This window comes from Misgurnus anguillicaudatus, chromosome 19, assembly GCF_027580225.2.
Source record: "Misgurnus anguillicaudatus chromosome 19, ASM2758022v2, whole genome shotgun sequence".
In the NCBI taxonomy this organism is placed as follows: domain Eukaryota; kingdom Metazoa; phylum Chordata; class Actinopteri; order Cypriniformes; family Cobitidae; genus Misgurnus; species Misgurnus anguillicaudatus.
Genome location: NC_073355.2, coordinates 29,311,124 through 29,331,967, shown reverse-complemented (window position 1 = coordinate 29,331,967; position 20,844 = coordinate 29,311,124). Strand labels below are relative to the sequence as shown.

Here is a 20,844-nt window from a genome sequence, read left to right as displayed (position 1 = left end):
ATCCGATCGACGAAAACACATGTTAATGCCAAGTGTAAACAGCCTCGTTGTTTTTGTTAGTCTGTTATTACAGTTAACTATGCGAAGTGATATGGAACTGTAATGCGGTCAAGAAAGCTGCCTGAAACTACGCTCGCCGTGCGTTTCCCAGAAAATAATTGCACACCTCAGAACGTTCATCAGCCAATCAGATTCAGGCATTCAACTGACCCGTAGTATAACAAGAAATAATACATGCTGAGAAACTATATTGTAGGGCTGTGCCGATTAATCGTGCAAATGCGCGTTTTCTCAATAAATGAATTTAAATGAATTACGGTAAAATGCCGCCACATCTAAAAGCCAGGGGGCACTCTTGTGTAGAAACCCAATTTGTGCCACAAAAGAAGTAGCATTACAAACACTATTCCAGGAAATGTCTAAAGGGACATTTATATCACTGTTCTTCAGCTTGTTTCAGGTATTTTCATGATAATAAAGAATATTTTGAATGATTGTGTTTGACGAGTGTTGCTATTTTAAATTTACATTATAAACGACTAAAACTCTTTTGATTTTAGATTGATAAGGACATCCTACTGATCACAGAGCCGTAGTACACACACAAGCTGTGCATGAAACACAGAATCGGAGCCTTGCGATTCAGAATCGATTTCAGGCACGTAATGGGGAACGCGATGTATCGTCACAGCCCTACTATGTTGTTCATTGCTAGTTCATGTTAGGTAATGTATTTACTAATGTTTACTAATACAACCTTATTGTAAAGTGTGTAACTCAAGGTCTTAAAGTTATCTTGAGCATTCTTATCACTGGAATCAGATTAAATGGCTTTCTGACCCATGTCAAGATATGAGTCTTAAACTCGAGGCCATCAACAGTAAAAACGTGTTTCTCACAGAAAGAATGGGGAAATCAATTGACAAAATTTCATGGACATTGTAAAACTTCCCCTCAAGTTCTTTCTTGTCTTGGGTCATAGAATTCAATAAGGTTGATGTAATTTTACAAGACTACGCTTACGTACTTTATACACTCAAGAAATGATGGCTATTTTTAACCTTGCACTAGGTCAAAAAGAGACGAATCCAACCCGCTGAGTATCTTAACTGGGATTTTTAACCCATTGTGGGTCAAATGTAAACATTTTTGGGTAAATTTAATCAACGGCTGAGTTAGTCCCCTTTTGATGCAACGCTGGGTTAAAAAACCAGCAACCCCAGAGTGCAGCAACTGACTTTTGATTTTTTTATCATGACTTCGGCTGCATCCGAAAACTCAAGGCAGTGACTCGTTGCCTCGCTGCCTCATGAGGAAATGACTTCGGAGGCATGAAGGCAGCTCAGAGAAAGACTTTCGGACACACTTCAAAGGCAGCGTGTTTGAAATATAAACAGAGAGCACCTTTGTGATAACTAATCACATATTTAAAAACAATAATACTAGTTTCTCACTAGAAATGCATTTAAAAGGTGTAAAAAGTGAAATTCTACCTTCATTTACACTAAATTTGTGCTCCAGTCGCTTTCTTGACCGCCATTTTATTTTTTCGAACTCGACCAGGCTCGACCAATAACATTCTTATTGTAAGCTCACGCCAGGGCTCGCAAAATCGCTAGCCCGACGTCCCGGGGCTATTGTGCTTTGCAGTCGGGCTATCAAAATGCATCCCCGCCCTGCCCGTCGGGCTATCTTGACTTATAGGGAGGAAAAAATACATTTAAATGCTTATGCATTTTTTCACAGATTTGGATGGGTAATAATTAGAGCCCGACCGATATGCGTTTTTTCGGGCCGATGCCGATACAGATATTAGGGAGTAAAAAAAGACTGATAACGATATATCGGCCGATATTCTTTATGTGTACATTATAGTTCAGTATATACTACAGTATATTATACTAAAGTACTGTACATAGAATACACTATATACTTTAACATAATATACTATGAATAAATACAATGCAATGCAATGATCACTCACAAATGTGGTGATCACTCACAAATGTGGTGATCCAACACTTATATTGATGTGACAAAGATATGTACTATAGGCAAGAAGTTAACAATAAACTTTATTATCCAAAATTAGTTGAATATCAGTGCACTAAACAGTAAACTTGACTTATTATAAATAACTTTAAAACACAAAGAGAACAAAATACATAAAACTTGCATCATTTGCAGTTTTGACGAGAATAACGTTATAAAGAGAAACTTATGAAGTCATTGATTAATATTAGCTTTACAGTAAGTTGTGTACTTCACAAATTAGTTAGCCACTCACAGTTACGAAGACAATGCTTGACGGAGCACATACTAATGTACGCTATGTTTAATGTTGTGCTTGTGCACAACGTTTTTATAACACAAACCCAGGGTTCCGTGCAAACTTTAGACTTTAATAAAACTAATGCGTCTTCGCTCCGCCTCTTTTATTTAGCAAGGGTGTAGAGTTGCGCGAGCTTATTGAATCAATTGCTCTGAAATGAGCGTGTTAACTAACAACACAAGCAGCAGTAATCTCATATAGTGATATATAAGTGCACGGCTGCGCGTAGTTTAAACGTGTCATTTCTCCGTCTCGCGTCATTTCTCTCGCTTGCGTTTTAACTCGCAAGTCGACAAAGAGACGGATTAAAAACACCAAATGTAAGCGGGAATGCGTCTCTCTTGTCCATTTATAATCCAATCGACCAAAGCGCGTCTTAATACCAGGTGTAAAAATGTTGTGAAGAAGACACTGCGTGACTGCAGCCACCTGAACTGAGAGACTGACTGACTGAAGTGAAGGGGGTGGGGGATTGGCTGGTGTCACTACAGTGAGTGATCTGGGTCGCCATTAGCAACCAGTATGGCGCACTCTGCTGGACAAACAAGTACTTACATCTTTCAAATGCATTTAATGTGTTCTGTAACAAACGTTCATATCGGCGCATATCTGCGGCTTATACGCCGATACAGATATATCTGCGACATGCTCATATCGGCCGATAAAATCGGCAAAACGATAAATCGGTCGGGCTCTAGTAATAATGGTGTATGAAATTCAGGCATTGGGTATTTAAATTATGTTTGAGCGCGCGCTCGACTTTTACTTTCACTTTCGCGCGAAAAGACGCCGTACAGAAAGCAATCCGTAATGATTTGTCATGGATTTGTTGGGCAAATCCTCCAACTTCGCCCTGTCAGTCATTACTATCCCCACGTAAGAAAATTAAATCTCTATCAGCAAGCTTTAAAGTATAGATTGTACGGGCAGTGAAGAGAGTGACTCTGTGCAGAATCGCTCTTAAAGCGTCTGGATGATCCAAACTGTGAGTTTTGTGACCCACTAAACCACTTTTAAATAGTGAGTATATCTGGTGTGGGGATGAGAAGGAACAGTTGGTTTACATCAGTGCTTCTCAATTAGTGGGGCGGGACCCCCAGGGGGGGTTCGAAGCGACACCAGGGGGGGGGGGGGCGCGACACCCTGGGGAAAAATACTTTTTCAGGAAGAGATTTTTTTTGCACCGTCACTTAAAGACATTACACCCCAATCACGCTGATAAGCCGCTTGAGTTTTTATTATTATTTATTGATTATATTTAATTAAATTTTTCAGTATCAAATGGTCAAAAAATATTATACTTTATATAAGGATTGATTTTTTTCAGGCAAATTGATGCATTTTAAGTATTTTCTGTTACAGACTAAAAAACAATGTTAATAAAGTTATTCTTTGCTGTAAGTTGATCAATTTTTCTTTTTTTGTGTTTTCTTTAATGTTAATAAGGATACAATGATTTGCAGATGTGTCATTTTATAGATAAATTATACTATTTACAGTCGCGGCGGAGAGTTGGGGGGCGCGAAATGTTTACTTCTTCCTAGGGGGGGCATGACAGAAAATAATTGAAAAGCACTGGTTTACATGGAAATCCAGTTTTTTTGTTTGTTAAAAAAACAACAGCATCAAAACAACAACAAGAATAGCAGATTAAACATTGTGGTTAGAGGCCCTATTGGCTTTGTATTGCCAAAATTTGGCCCGTGGTAAAACTAATTGAATAAGCCTGTGCTATGCCCACAAAGTCAAGTGTCATTTTCTTATCTGTGACTTCAGTTACTATTTCAGATTCAGAATCTGATGTATAGATATTTCACTTCGGTTAGAAGAAAAATTTGTACTGATGATTGATATGTACTGAAAATTGATGTGTGTTATTTGTGTTTTGATAGATGTTTTGTCTTAATATTCTACATTAAAAGTAATGTATTTTTATTCTGGCTACTTGCATTCATTTCGGGCTACCAAAAACTGAAGAGTGCCTGCCTGAAGGGCTACCAGGGATTTAGAAATTTTGCGAGCCCTGCACGCATAGGTATCTCAGGAGACAGGAAGTAAACCTAACATTGAATTCGGACATGCCTTGATGCCTTCCTGCCTTGGAAAGCTGCCTCAGAAGGCAGCAGTTTAGAGTTTTCGGACTCAGCCTCCATTATGACTTTTGACACTGATCTCTAAGTTTAATAATAAAACAAACAAACTCACCACAAAGTTCAAATACCATGACAACACGAGACAAAACACAACAACACAAGTACGGTGAGAGTTTACTGGCTTTAGTTGTGAGGTTCTGTTGGTAAACAAAGGTCTGCTGGGGTTAGTTTAACTTACTCTGCACTATACTGTGATAAGCCATTGCTGCAGGAGAGTCAGGAACTTCAGTAAGGAAAGACTTTCCTTCATCACAACTTTTCCCTTTAAAACAAAATACGGAACAACATTTAGAGAACTAGAAACTGCTTGTGCAGGCCTTTCACCAGACATTTAATAGGAACAACGGAGGGGAGATTTTTGATACAAGATGGTTCCTTATAATGACAATGTGTGTTAAATTAAAAACAAGGAAACACTCTTAAAAAAATAAATAAATTAAGGAACGGGATACACCGCATCACCACTTTGTCATGTAAAACTTTCTCACATCCTCCTAACCTCTGGACTAAGAGTAGGGTTGTATTTCATCACCGCTGCATTAAAAAATGGATTAAGATCGGGTGCATCGTACCTATCCGTGGATCCAGAGGTACTTTGCCCAAAAGAGGGAGATTTAGCTCTTCACACATCCGTTCTGCCCCTCCTGTAGTTGGAGGAAAGATCTGCGATGTATTCTGTCACCAGAAAGAGCGGTGTCAGTAATTAATGTGAGAGAAATTATTTCACATCATGTGAGAGCACACGGCAACATTTTGGGACAGAGTGCAGGGATACATTTGCATTAAAGAGTATTAGGATACGTTACATTAATGCATTTTCATTTTAGCCCCTATTTGACTATTAAAGGCGGGGTGCATGATCTCTGAAAGCAAATGTTGACATTTGAAATCACCTAAACAAACTTTTTTTTTTTATTTACCCTTTATTTTACCAGGCGATGTCCCATTGAGATATTCAAATCTCTTTTGCAAGGGAGCCCATTTGCACATGTGCACATGTGTGGGGCGGGTCTATTAAACTTCTTTTAATAGACCCGCCCCACACATGTGCAACCGGGCAACGATGTCGGTAAGTAGACACACCCCTTACTGCTGATTGGCTACAAGTGTGTTTTGGTAGTTGGCCCGACTCCATTTTCCAAAGTGTTTTTCAAAAATCATTCACCCGCCTTTAAGCTACCCAAAGATGACGTTGACCAGCCGCAATGACTGTGTAAGCAATAACATGAAGACTTTTAAGAGTTTAAACCCTTTATCTAAGCACATTGTGTGTTTATTAAAGCGACACCATGTAATTTTTCAACCATCATAATACATTTTCAAGACCCTTGTGATAGTACATCGACTTTAAATAGGTTGAATGACATGTCTACCATAGCCTGACGGGGTCTGTATCGCTTTTACTCGTACTTTAAAACTTAGGGTTTCTGGTAGTAACCAGAGCACAAAAAAACTACAAAATTCGACTGCTTTATGGCATACGTCACTTCCTCCACACAATTTTTTTTAACGTGAATTTTGCTGGAGGCTACTGAAGAAGTGTAGAGAGCAATTTCTATTATGCAATTCTGTGGCACCGTGTTAGTGTCATGGACCTATGACACGGGCAACACGGGTTCAATTCCTCTTTAAGGCAATTTTTTTATAAACTCACGATCTTGATTCATACATAAATGCGATTTTCTTTATAAATGACGGTGATTATCTTGCATATAGTTCCCTGTATTCAGATGCTGCATTTACGTGTTCACGTATTTACCTTTCTTTTACTGTCTGTATTTACATTACAATCCAGGATGCTATAGCAGTCAAACTTGCTCAAACTCACACAGTGTAAAACCAAACCCTATTCATTCACCAATCAGATCCGAGCGTTTCTCTCTTCTCTTTTCCTAATTTGCTGCGTTCCGCTGTCACTCACTTGATGTATTACAAAGCGGCAGACATAAACACATCGGTTTACTTGGATTTGGAGCGACAATTTTCACACAAAAGAGAGGAAATATGAGCGCCATTGTGGAAAATCATGGTGGCGAGGGAGAGAGAGACGACGCAACAATATTTGTTTCGAAGAAGGCAAGGAAATACTTCTGGTCGTTTCTCAATTGGAAGACTGCAGCCTCCGGAGGTCAAATATGCAGGCTGCATACGTCATCAAGCCTGGTTTATTAGGTAAACTGAGCATTACATTCGCAAGTCATAAGCATACTGCAACAATTTACGATTAACTAATTATAATAGTCAACTTTATAATTGTTAATATTCTGAAATAAGACAGTCTTGATGACGTATGCAGCTTAGAAATACGACATCCGGAGGCTGCAACCTTTTGATTGAGAAATGGCTTCTGCCACGAGTTCCTCATCAGAAAGTTGTAACATGACTGCGTTTCTCCCTGATGTCTCAAAATGTTGATCGTTTAGCGTTTTAAAGGTTTAGTTTTTAGTTTAGTTTTAAGGTTGGCCAGTTATTTTCCTTTGCGACAGTGCTGCGGCGCTTGTGGCCTCTAGGGGCACTAAGCGTGAAAAATACATGTCTAGCGCCCCCTAGTGGCCAAAAAGTTCTGCGGTGTGCCTTTAATGACACAAACACCCAACCGCCGAAAATAGTCCCCTGCTATTGAAATATACTAAGGGGACTATTTTCAGGCACTGCGAAATATCATTGCGCCTCCTGCAGCAATGTTACAGCAAAGTCCTTGATTATTACACCAGAATGAGAGTATAGTTCCTAACCATATCTGCCTAGAAAATCGCAACTTTTAATTTTCCGTCGGTTTTAGTACACGATGTAACTACAGAAGAGTCACGTTTTAAATAGGAAAAATATTAAAACTCTTTGGTCATTTTTTTGCGCGATGCTAATGGTCTAATCAGATTCAATGGATTATGCTAAGCTATGCTAAAAGTGCTAGCGCCAGACCTGGAGATCAACTGAATGGATTCCAAAACAGTAAAATTCAAATGTTTAACTCGAGAGAGCTGGAAAATGAGCATATTTTGAAAAAAAGTGAAGTGTCCCTTTAATGCAGCAGTGCATCATTTAGGTTGTAACTGTATTTTAAGTCGAGAGAGACTGTAGCGTTCTCGCAAGTGGGTGTGGTTTCAACGCAGACAGTGGACACGCTCTCACCCCTTGACAGCAGAGAATGCTGCATATTTTTGAAGTTCTTTTATTTACTTATTACGTATTTTCCATCATTCAAATTCACATTTAATATCTGACTTCACGGGTACTTCAAAACAATGTGTTAAAATGAAAACACACTAATGTAAACGTAGCATAAGACAAGCTTGTGTGTAAACTTAAATCCACATCATAGTAAAAATCATACCTTGCATTTAGGGCAAATAAAGCCACTCATGTTTTCTATCACACCTATGATCGGCAATTTAACCTTCTTACAGAATCGGATCTCTTTTCTCACGTCCTGCAAAGACACTTCCTATTTAAAGAGGGAACAATAACAAAATGTTATGAGTCATAATAACAAATCAGTTACATATAGGAATATTTGCATTTAAACTGATGTTTTTTTGATTTTGGTCAACAGCCATGCTTAATTAAAAAAAAATAACATCTATGACCTCATCACCAAACTAAAATTTGATGGGTTATTTTTTGCACAGTGACGTATTTTATTGTTTTTAACTATATGTGGAACTATATGTGACCCAGTATGGGAAAACTATATGATTGATCTTAATATTTGTTTATTAAAGGTGCCAAATAATGCATTGAGATAATATGTTAATTGTTCTCTGATATCTACATACCTGTAGAAGGTACAGGGGGGAAAATAAGTATCAATACTTATTACCTGTGTCATTTCGCTTTATCTATTATGACTCAGCTTGTATACTTAAATGTTCTGATTTCTTTGTATGAATTCAATATTTGGCTTGATAGCTACATGGTGGACATTTTGTGTCAATAGCCCACAATATGGAACTGCTCAACATAACTGTAACGCCAATAGTAAAACTTCATCCTAAACGCTAGCATATAGCACTAAATCAGCAGTCACAACTTCGTTTTTAGCATTTTAACAACATTGTAATTAATTTAATGTTGGGGCGTACATCAAGACTGTAACGTCAGAGTTTGTGTTATGTTGCGATTGGCCTGTTTTCCACCTGTCATTAAGGCTGACGATATGTCATTACCATGTACAGAACCTATTATTTATCTATGCAAAAACAGTTTTTCATTCTACGGCACCTTTTAGATTATTTTTAACATATATATGGCTGAATGGTTTGCAGACAAAAAACAAAGCCTCTCATACATTCATAACACTAGTTTAAATGCATGATGGCAGTCAGGGAGTTTTCTTAACAGCAAGAGAAAAATACATGCGACAACTGTGACCGTAACATTTACATACATGTTTTGCTTGGCTACTTAAGCATTTAAATTAGAACACAACTCTGCAAACAGGTATTGAAACATACAACTGTTCAGCAAACAAACAATAATTCCTGGTGATTACGAGGAAGTTGGCACAATAATGTGCCCTTTAACACCGTTGGAGCAAAAAACATGCACAACCATGATGAAAGCTAATAATAAACTTTTACATATTTAAAGCTTAGCTATGTAAAACATACAAAGAATTAATGCATTTACATTTATGAATCTGGCAGGCGCTTTTATCGTACATTTAAAGAAATATTCCATTTTCTTAAAAGAAAAATCCAGATAATTTACTCACCACCATTTCATCCAAAATGTTAATGTCTTTCTTTGTTCAGTCGAGAAGAAATTATGTTTTTTGAGGAAAACATTGCAGGATTTTTCTAATTTTAATGGACTTTAATAGACACCAACAATTAACACTTAACTCAACACGTAACAGTTTTTTTCAACGGAGTTTCAAAGGACTATAAACAATCCCAAACGAGGCATAAGGGTCTTATCTAGCAAAACGATTGTCATTTTTGACAAGAAAAATAACAAATATACACTTTTAAACCACAACTTCTCGTCTAGATCTGGTTGTGATGCGCCAAGTGACCCCACGCAATACGTCATGACGTCAAGAGGTCACAGAAGACGAACGCGAAACTCCGCCCCAGTGTTTACAAGTGTTGAGAAAGAGGACCGTACCGACGTTGTTGTATGTCAACTGATACTTATTAATGTCTTTGTGTCAGTTTATTGTTTAAAATGGTCCGCAAATGTGCGTTTTATATATGTAACACGTGACCTCCCTACGTCACTACGCATTTACGTTAGGTCGCGCTGAACCGGACCTAGGCGAAAAGTTGTGCTTTAAAAGAGCATATTTTTTTTTTCTTGTCAAAAATGACAATCGTTTTGCTAGATAAGACCCTTATGCCTCGTTTGGGATTGTTTATAGTCCTTTGAAACTCCATTGAAAAAAACCGTTAAGTGCTGAGTATTAAATGTTGGTGTCTACCAAAGTCCATCAAAATGAGAAAAACCCCGCAATGCATCCCTCAAAAAACTTCTCGACTGAACAAAGAAAGACATCAACACCCTGGACGACATGGTGGCGAGCAAATTATCTGGACCCTTCCTCCAAGAAAACTGAATATTCCCTTAAGGTATACATTTCACCAGTCCATGCATTCCCTAAGAACTGAACCCTGGGTTTGTTAAAATAAGTTACAGGAACATTAAAATATATATTAATATTGTGAAAGCTGCTAACATCTTGTGTTTCACTTCATGAGCAGCTCTGCGTACAGGAAACCAACTGATTTTTTTAAAAACTTATTTACAGCTTAGTGTGAATGTGTCTTGTTCTCCAAACTTACAGTTCAATACACACAGCTACTATAAGGTACTATCCACTGGTTGCATCTAAATTGTACACCAATATCTTTTGTTAAGTGCCAGCAGATGACAAATAGGGCAGAACAACTTCCTGTAACATGGGGAGTGTTTTGTGTGCTTAACAACTGGCATTTACCTGAGGAGTGGTGATGATTACAGCCCCGTCAATGCCAGCGCCGCTGAGGTACTGCACAATGGACAGGTGCTCATCTGAGGTTCCTGGGGGCGTGTCTACAATCAGATAGTCCACTTCTCCCCAGTCCACATCCCTCAGGAACTGTTTGATCATGCCTAAACGTTAGCAAGATACAGGACATGTAACAATCCACAAAAACAAATGGGACACACTGCATTCTGAACACACCAGTCTTATCTCGAACTCTGTGAACTTTGAAAAGGTGCCACAGAAGCTGGATCTGCGGTGGCTTTTAGACGGTTTAAGCTGCTCAAAGGTAATTTACCCAGCAATTACAACTGCACTAAATAACTGTTTAGATTAATGTTTAAAATTAAAAAACGAAATTATAATATTTATACCACTTTCTCAATGTAAGAAGGCCCAGACAATTATGAGTACAAAAATATTCCCCCTGTAGTCAATTTTATCCCTTAAACTCATCTCATGTAAAAGTTTTTTTCTTAAAGGGACACTCCACTTCTTTTGAAAACATACTCATTTTCCAGCTCCCCTAGAGTTAAACATCTGCCTCTCACAGTCTTGGAATCCATTCAGCCGATCTCCGGGTCTGGGGGCACCACCCCCAGCATAGCCCAGCACAATCCACTGAATCTGACCAGACCATCAGCATCACGCTCAAAAATAACCAAAGAGTTTCGATATTTTTTCTATTTATAGATGATAGTAAATAGATAAATGTTAATGATATTACGCAGCAGCCGAAAATAGTCCCCTTAGTATCTTTCAATAGCAGGGGACTATTTTCAGGCATCACGCCTAAAAAAATAACCAAAGAGTTTCGTTTTTTTACTATTTAAAACTTGACTCTTCTGTAGTTACATCGTGTATTAAGACCGACAGAAAATTAAAAGTTGTGATTTTCTAGGCAGATATGGCTAGGAACTATACTCTCATTCTGGTGTAATAATCAGGACTTTGTTGCTGTAACATGGCTGCAGGAGGCGCAATGATATCACGCACGGCCCGAAAATAGTCCCCTGCCATTGAAAGGTACTAAAGGGACTATTTTCGGCTGCTGCCTAATATCATTGCACCTCCTGCAGCCATGTTAAAGAACAGTATAGTTCCTACCCATATCTGCCTAGAAAAAAAATTCCGTCGGTCTTAGTAAATAGAAAAAATATTCAAAACTATTTGAATATTTTTTAGGTGCGATTCTTTATAAAGTAATGCATTAGAATAATTAGTTACCACCAAAAAAGTAACTAATTGCGTTACTTAGTTACTTTTCATGGAAAGTAATGCTTACGTTACTTTTTATCTACTTTGCGTTACTTTTTCTTGGCTGGTGTTTTTTATAACTGAAATGTTCTGCGTTCAGAAATTGCATATTTCATCACAAAAATGTTGAGCTCTCGCCTGCCATCTCAGTTTCTGACGCAAACTGTTCCCACATAGGCGTGTACACGTAGTGTTCATAATGTGACTATGTTTAGTTTAATTCAGTACATTTTTTTAAATCTAATTAATTAAACTAAAAGAGTAACTTGCATTACTTTTTTTTGAAAAAGTAACTCAAATATTAATGTGTACATTAAAAAAGTAATGCGCTACTTTACTCGTTAAAAGTAATATTATTACGTAATGCACGTTACTTGTAATGCGTTACCCCCAACACTGCTAATCAGATTTTATGGATTGTGCTAAGCTATGCTAGACCCGAGATCAGCTGAATGGATTCCAAAACGGTAAGAATCAAATGTTTAACTCTAGTCTTGCCACAGCTCGAAAATGAGTATTTTTTCAAAAAAAAGTGGAGTGTTCCTTTAAATAGCTTCATGCCTTAAAATAGCTTAAATGTAACATCGTTGCCTCATTTAGTTTATGTGGCTCTTTGAATATGCAAATTATTCCTCTCTCTAATCTCTCTCTATCACTCGTTTACACCAGCTCGGACTATAAATATGAATATGTGAATTAATCTCTGCCTCCACTCAATCGTACCAGCTCAGACCATAGATATATGCGTACATAGATGCTGCATTCAGTTCCAAACCCATAACTGATGGTTTAACAATGCACATGTGAGTTGTGCGTTTGCAGCATATATTGTCTTTATTGCTGATGTTTAAGCATTCACACTACAAGTGTGAGAACCACATGCTTGCCTCATATAGCTGAAGCAGCAGTGCTGCAATCGTTTTAGCAGTCTTGCGACATACACATCTATGGCTCAAACTGCCTGATCCACTCATTGAACTAAATTAACGTCATTGGTTGCATGTTTGTGATGTAGGAAACGGCAGATTTGAGACTGCAATGAAAAATACTCAGCAGTGGTGTTGAATGATGAATTTGCACTCTGCTCAGTATTTGGCCCGAACCTAGAGCGATCCTCCCCCTGAGCTCGGTATTTGGCCTTAACCTAGTTATTACAAAAGCGCTTACTGTTTATATTTTAAACAGAATTCTGTTAAGGTGCCTATATGAAGGCGGTCTGAAAGTGTTTCTCAGAGCTGCTTTCATGCACAAAATTGCTGCCTCCGAAGTCATTGCCTCATATTGACTCAGTAAGGTCATGCACATCAAATATTGAATTAATGACTAAATCAAACTTTGATGCTCCTAATGCTATTATTATTAGATAATGAGATTTAAGCATTGATTTCACAGAAAGTTATATGCACTACCATTACATTTAAGAATGATGTGATGCTAAATTTTATTCAAACAGAAACTATGCAGCATGAAAGGGTCCTTTCATAGTAGAGACTGAGGTGGGTGTGAACAGGCAATGTTGACTCTCAACTTTTAGGTGGAGTTTGTATTTATACTTATGTTTCCTGTTGCTTAACTGGTGGAGCATTAGTAGGTCACAGACAGAATCCCAAATACCACACATACTCTTAAAATGTTTATAAAAAATGCACCTACCAAATGCATAAGAGTGCAATTTGAGTACAGAGCCACAGTTGTGTACATTTTTTTGTACATTAATGTCTGCTGATCACCTCAAAGAAACCAAAGGCATGCAAATGTTTTAAATGCCAGTGCTTTACTTCCTCAATAGATGATCTTGCTTGGGCTTGGTTTAGCCATGAATGTCATTCGGATTATCTGATGACCATTCCAGACTAACACCCGCCCAACTTTAATTTCTCACATATGCAGTGCGACCAAAACCAGGATTCTTACGAGAGCAATACGCAACGAAATAACAGTTATTACATCTGTTGCATGGTAATATCACAAAAAAAAAACAGATGGGGAAAATTTCATCACATACCAAACCCACCAAGTAAGACAAAGCAATGTTTTTGTTGCATCATTCGACATGCTGCCAACTTAGTGCGGTTGTAAATTGCAACACTACATACAGTAGGTGCCACTCAGAACCCCAGAGGATGGACGGAAAATGTTAAAGATCACGTTCTTTCTGATCCCATTTTTAAACCCTGGTTAGTGTGTAATGTTGCTATAATAGCATAAATAATACCTGTAAAATGATAAAGTTCAAAGTTCACTGCCAGCCAATTTAGTTTCTTTAAAAGAATTCCTTTCAAAGCCTACAGCGAACGGCCGGTTTGGAGTACAGTCCTTTACTTCCTGCTTTAATGATGTCAGTAGAACAGTTTTTTGACTAAACTCCGCCCACAGGAATATGTCAGTTAACAGCTAAGCTAACGGCAAGCTAAGCTGCTGTTGAATCACAACACACTAAACAAACTACACAATCAGAACTCGTTAAGTATTTCTGAAGGAGGACCTTCATAGAATAAGGAAGACATTAGTAAATTGTGTGAAAAAAACGTGTTTTTTGACACGTGAAACATGAACACGTTATATTGCGCACTGTAAACACAATCAAAGCTTCAAAAACACAGAAAGAGCGGGACATTTAAATTTTCTTGACAAAAAAGCAACAATCTATTACATTCATTATCACCTCACTATAAAGGTCAAATTATGGCCTACTTTTTGTTTATATGACGGTACGCGCACAGTGCGCGTGATGCAATTTTCGTCACCAGAAGAGTGTGTGCGTACTGTACACGCACCATCAGTTTTTAAAACCATGTTTACGTTGTACATGTCGGTTGCACATGGTGTACAGGGGAATGTGGTGTGTAGCCCAAGAGAATTGCAATCCATATGCGTTGAATGTCTGCGGTCTGCTTACCCCCAATAAACATCAACAAAAGTTTGTCATCATACAAACGCACCCAGAAGAGCAATGTGTGTGACCCTATGCTCTAAATACCTCGATCTACATCTGTACTATACTAGACATCCTCTCAACTTCCTCTGAATACCAGAATGTGATTTCCTGACGTGCAAGTTGTGATAACACCTATTTGAACAAAACATACTCATGGTCTCCTCAAGTCTATAAATGCTCTCTGCAACGTCTCGGGTACATTTTCTTTGCACTCGGGGGTTCAGCTACATCATCCAGAGTCAAACAACTCGAATCAATGTGGCTAGCCACACTTAATGCACCTGTGAGATATACTGTAAAGGAAATGTGCTAGGAACAAAGTCCTTAAACATCACAGATCGTAAGGAAGTGAAACCAGACTAAACTTAGACTTTGAGATAAACAGAGCTCTAAACCTTACAGAAAATAGACCCTTTTGCTGAGAATCTTATCATGAAACATAACGCCAACTGTATTTCTGTTCCTTTTTATGAGTATATATATATATATAAAAGACTGTTAATAATAGTACTGACGCAAAATGAAATACCCACTCAAAATGTGTAGTTTTATAAAACAATATAAAGTCAAGATGTAGGGTGTTAAACTATCTACTAACTGTTTTGCATAAAAAAACGAAAGAAAAGTCACGGATAAAGATCTCTTTAAAGGTATAGTTCACCCAAAAACAAATATTCGGTAATCATTTATTAACTCTCATTATGTTACAAACCTGTATAAATTTCTTTGTTCTGATGAACAGAAAATAAGATATTTTGAGAAATGTCTGTATCCAAACCATTCGTGGACCCCATTTACTTTCATAGTATTCTTTTTTCCTACTATTGGAATTGAATGTGGTCTACGAACGGTTTGGTTACAAACATTTCTCAAAATATCTTCCTTCGTGTTCATCAGAACAAAGAAATTGTGTTTGTAACAACATGAGAGTGAGTAAATAATGACAGAATTTTCATTTTTGGGTGAACTATCCCTTTCAAGGGGTAGTTCACCGAAAACTGAAAATTCTGTCATAATTTTTCTTGCCTTCATGATGTTCATAACCTGTATCCGTTTCCTTATTCTGTTGAATACAAAGTAAGATATTTTGATAAATGATGGTACGCATTCAGTTGAGAGTGTGCTTCAATAGTGGCGATGTAAACATCCCTACTATTGATAAGAATTAAATCGATAAAAGTTAACGATTGTCGAAAAAGCAAGCACGTGTGTGCGGCGCCTGCGCAAAGCGCATACACAGCTGGTGAAAAAATTAAACAAGCGCGAAGAAGTTAAACAAGCCAAGTGCTCGATGCCAAACCCACACATGGGTTTTTTAACCTCATTCCAGACAAGGCTGGCTGCTAACGCAACAAAATGGCATCCGGAGTGCAAAAAAATGCAAACAGGGTTAATAAAAGCAAAGACCCTCTTCAGAGAAGCCTACAAGATTAGCGTAGCAACGCTGCTATACACAGGAAAGGAGACCAGAAGCCGTTTTTAATACACAGAAAAATTAAATTCTGGCAAGAAACTGTTAAATGTAAACTGTAACTGACTGTCGTTAGACTCTGAACGCCTGCAACGTATATCATTGATCATCATTATTGACTGGCTGAGGCAGAGTTTACTGTGTCTATTAGGGGCCAGTCACACCAAAAGCGTTTATGGCAGTTGCAGGCGCCTTTTTTGAATGATATTCTATGGGCAGGGCGCTTTGCGCGCTGTTTATGCGCGCCGAGCGCCTTGCGTTTTTTGGCCGCCTGCCACGCACGCGTTTTTGAAGGAGCGCCCGACGTCATTCGCGTCTTTGCATTGTCCAATCGAATGAGGGGAGAGGCGGGCCTTACGTTGTGGTGAGGGAAGTTTACAGCTGCTTTGAAGAACCGGACTCCACTCGCTCACTCTCTCCCTCAAACAAGGTTAGAGCAAGCGCCCTCTTTTTAAAGTTTCTGCTAATATGACAGTTAACAGCAAAAGAGCGCTCACGCTTCAATATTTGATTGACAAGACAGCTGACTCGGTGGTTGCTTAGCAATATGAAAAGCCGCGTCCCACTGCTCTTTTTTAAAAAAAGGCAGTGCGTCGCGCCTTGCGTTTGCAAGCATTTAAAGCGCTTTTGGTGTGACTGGCCCCTTAGTCATTATATTTCATTACGAGATTAAATTTATGATTTTTAGCAAAACAGCAACTACACTGACTCATTTTACAATCCCACTAGCATGTTACTTACACAAAATAAAATATTTTAATTCACGTGAGGAAGCTGGCATTTTTACGCACACTTTTATGTCATTGGCTATATGCCACTGCTGTAATGGCTTATTGCACTATTAATGTTAACGATTATTCGATTGATTGATCGTTAATTTAAATGATCATCGAATATGGGAAATTGCATAATTTGACATCCCTATTCAATAGTATTGGTTTTTCCTACTATGAAAGTCTGTGGGTGCTGTCAACTTGTTTGCTAACCATCATTTATCAAAATATCTTATTTTGCATTCATCAGAAAAAAGAAACTTAAAGGGATAGTTCACTTTAAAATGAAAATTCTGTCATCATTTACTCATCCTAATGATGTTCTAAATCTGTATGAATTTCTTTTTTCTGATGGACACAAAAGAAAATATTTTGAGAAATGATGGTAAACACACAGCAGTAAGTGACCATTGACTTGCATAGTAGGAAAAAAATATTTTGGAAGTATTGTGATAAATGACTAAGAAAATGTTTTGATAAATGATGGTAAGCACACACTTGATGGTACCCATTAAATTCCATCATATTTTTTTATTCCTACTTTGGAAGTCAATGGTCACTTACTGCTGTGTGTTTACCATCATTTCTCAAAATATCTTCTTTTGTGTTCATCAGAAAAAATAAATGCATACAGATTTAGAACAACATGAGGATGAGTAAATTATGACAGAATTTTCATTTTAAAGTGAACTATCCCTTTAATGACAGAATTTAGATTTTTGGATGAACTTTCCCTTTATTTCTCCAAGTTAGTACAGAGACACAAAAGAGAAAAGTTTGCTCAAGTCTCTCGCAGCTTAGATATTTTTCTAGAGATGAATATCTAATAATCACACATGTCTCCACCACAACCACAAACTGAACACTGGCCAGTGCCATTTTTATATTTTTGCACCTGCCTTGGAGTGTATTGTATTGTTATGTCTTCTGTCTTTTGCACAGTTTAAACTAGGTTCCACATATGCACTTTATTGAGATTTTTTTTCTTAGCTCTTTGTCATTTTATGTAAACATTGTCTCATTTCACTTTGTACTACTGTACTGCTAGATCTGAATGAAATGGGAATAACGCTTATTGACTTAACAGGCATACGTTTTATCAGTCTGTGTGTTTCACCGAATCCAACTGTGACAAACAGTGATCTTTGTGTTGCTATCATGTTTTATCACTTGATGTAAATCATTAAAACAATGCATTTGGTCTCCATTTAACTGTGGCCAAGTTCTGCTAATGGTCACGTCTGTATTTTGTGTTTCTGTCTGTGGGGAACCTTTTTTTTTTTATTTAGAAAGCAATAGTTCTGCTTTATAAAGTTTAAATGTCACTCAGGAAGCTGATGCTGCTAGTACTATAATAAAAGAACAGAAGTTATCATTTAACATTGAAAAACCGGTTTATGGAAATGAAACCAGCAGGTTAGTCAAGCAGAAACTTCTTATTTAAAGCTGGTTATGTGACACTAAACCAGCTACGCTAACTTAGTCATAACATTAACAATCACACAATTTGAACCCTTTGTAAGAATACTACATGTTCCTATTGAGTTGACATTTTTGAACTAATAATAAAACAAAATTCCAACACTAATATTCATTATAGATTTTTAACAGAAATTATTTATTCCTGCACTCTTAAAATGAATGTGTTAAATTAACACATCTTGTGTCTAGTTAAGGACAACACATCTAGTGTGTTGTCCTTAATTTAACACATTCCTGTGTTATTTTTGGAACAACACACTTTGTGTTGTTTTAACACATCTTGTGTTGTCCCTTTTATTTTTTATGAACTTAAATGACACATAATGTGTTAAAAACAACACATAATGTGTTAAATAGTTTAACACAAAACAATGTGTTAAAATTAACACATCCAGGGTGTGTTAATTTTAACACATTGCTTTGTGTTAAACTAGTTAACACATTATGTGTTGTTTTTAACACATTATGTGTCATTTCGTGCTGATTTAGAGTTCATATAAATAAAAGGGACAACACAAGATGTGTTAAAACAACACAAAGTGTGTTGTTCTAAAAATAACACAGAGATGTGTTAAATTAAGGACAACACACTAGGTGTGTTGTCCTTAACTAGACACAAGATGTGTTAATTTAACACATTCGTTTTAAGAGTGTGTAACCAGACAGTGTTACTGACAGTAGGTTTACCAACAAATGAAAACTCATAATTTACTCGCTCTTAAGTCGTTTCAAACCTGTATAAAATAAAGATATTTAAAAAAACAAAACACATCAGGGGCACCATTCACTTCCATAGTATTCTTTTTTCATACTATTGAAGTGAATGGTGCCCCGGATCTGCTTGGTTACAAACCTTACAAACTCGGATTTACAAGTCATTTCAACTTACTATTATTTATCTTGACTAGAGGTGAGTTGTTATAACTACAGGTGAGTTGTTATAACTTATAAAATTAAGTTGACTTTTCTCATAAGTTGTGACAACTCATCTCTGTTGACATGACTTGTAAATCTGAGCTGATTTAACAAAAAAATGTAAGATAGCAAATAGGGGTGTAACGGTACGTGTATTCGAACCGGACCGTTTCGGTTCAGGGCTTTCGGCACGGTCCACACGTGCACCGAAAGGCCGAATGCATTTTGTGTGCGCCTGTGCGGAACATAATACGTGCGTTTCCGCACGAACATATTAAGTGGCGGAAGTCTCCGCGTTCAGCGCAAGTCTTCTGTCAAACATATAACATAATTCGGCCGCGCAGAAAGATTTTTATTTACTTAGTTGTATATCCGTTTGATTATTGATGTAAACGTTTACGTGTCGTATCTAAAAGCGCATGTTAAACGCGTGTCAACGAGCTGCTTTGTTCTTTCAAAGGTGCGTGAGAGGATGCACGTCTTTCGTTGCTACGCATTCATGAGACGCGCTTTCTGTGACAGCGAGAATAAGGAATGCGTGATCAGATTTTTCATCTGCACATCACGTCAATCATATCATTGTGCCAATGCGATCAGCTGGTCGGGACAGAGAAGAGCTGTAACCCGGGCTTACTCAGCTGTTACTCAGCTGCGGAGGGGTTCGTTACAGCTTACATTGACGACACAAGCAAAGATTAGGAGAAACATGCAAAAGATCAAAGATGGCTAGGTATGCAACTCACTAATCTCAAAATGAGTGTATAATAAGTATATCATCATGTTGCTTGCTATGCAGTTACACATAGAGCAGTAATATTATTTTTATACAGAGATGGTACATAGCCAATTCAATACTGTGAGTTAAACAATCCAAAATAAATCAAAACAGAAAATTTTTGGTGGCAAAAATGTAGGCTAATAGTTCATAAATGTATTCAGGAATTGAATTTGTTAGTTCAAGGTTTTAGTAGAAAAAGTTTAAGAGAAGGTTAAGAAAAGAGTTACCTTCTGTTATAAAATAATGTAAAAAAGAACTTTGCAGTAGTATTTTATTTATTATTTTTTCATTTTTTATATATTTTATATGTTATATTTTAATAAAAAGTGTTTAAAAAAGTGTAAACAAATTGTAAAAAAAAGTTTATAGTAATAAACAACCTGCAGTTTAATGATTGCATTTCTCCCTTACTGTACCGAAAATGAACCGAACCGTGGCTTCAAAACCGGGGTTCGCACCGAACCGTGATTTTTGCGTACCGTTACACCCCTAATAGCAAAGTATTTTTTACAGTGTACCTTTTTTGTGTTCATTTAATTTTTCAGTGAACTACCCCTTTAAGCAGAAATTGTCCTTTTTGGAACAAAAGATGACAAGTTTAGCATTAAACAAAACAAAGATTTCCACTGTCCATACTGTTTATGTGCATTTCTTTTTACATCCAGGGGAATTACAAGACTTTATTCTATTTGTATTTGACAAATGTGTGGTTTAGTTTTATTTCTTCCTGTTTTCGAGCCAGGGCATTCGTGTTCAAAATCGCAGGGATGTTTAGTGTGA

At 37.3% G+C, this 20,844-nt stretch overlaps 1 protein-coding gene across 2 annotated transcripts in view; it reads right to left on the bottom strand.

The window, feature by feature from the left end:
* nubp1 (nucleotide binding protein 1 (MinD homolog, E. coli)) overlaps positions 1-20,844 on the bottom strand; it is a 42,233-nt gene that overhangs the window by 4,009 nt on the left and 17,380 nt on the right. For both annotated transcript variants that reach the window (XM_073857381.1, XM_073857382.1), the window contains exons 7-10: positions 10,424-10,578; positions 7,820-7,930; positions 5,058-5,160; positions 4,664-4,747 (exon numbers count right to left, since the gene is read on the bottom strand). In XM_073857381.1, the coding sequence (XP_073713482.1) occupies positions 4,664-4,747; positions 5,058-5,160; positions 7,820-7,930; positions 10,424-10,578 (453 nt within the window). The remainder of the gene's footprint in view (positions 1-4,663; positions 4,748-5,057; positions 5,161-7,819; positions 7,931-10,423; positions 10,579-20,844) is intronic.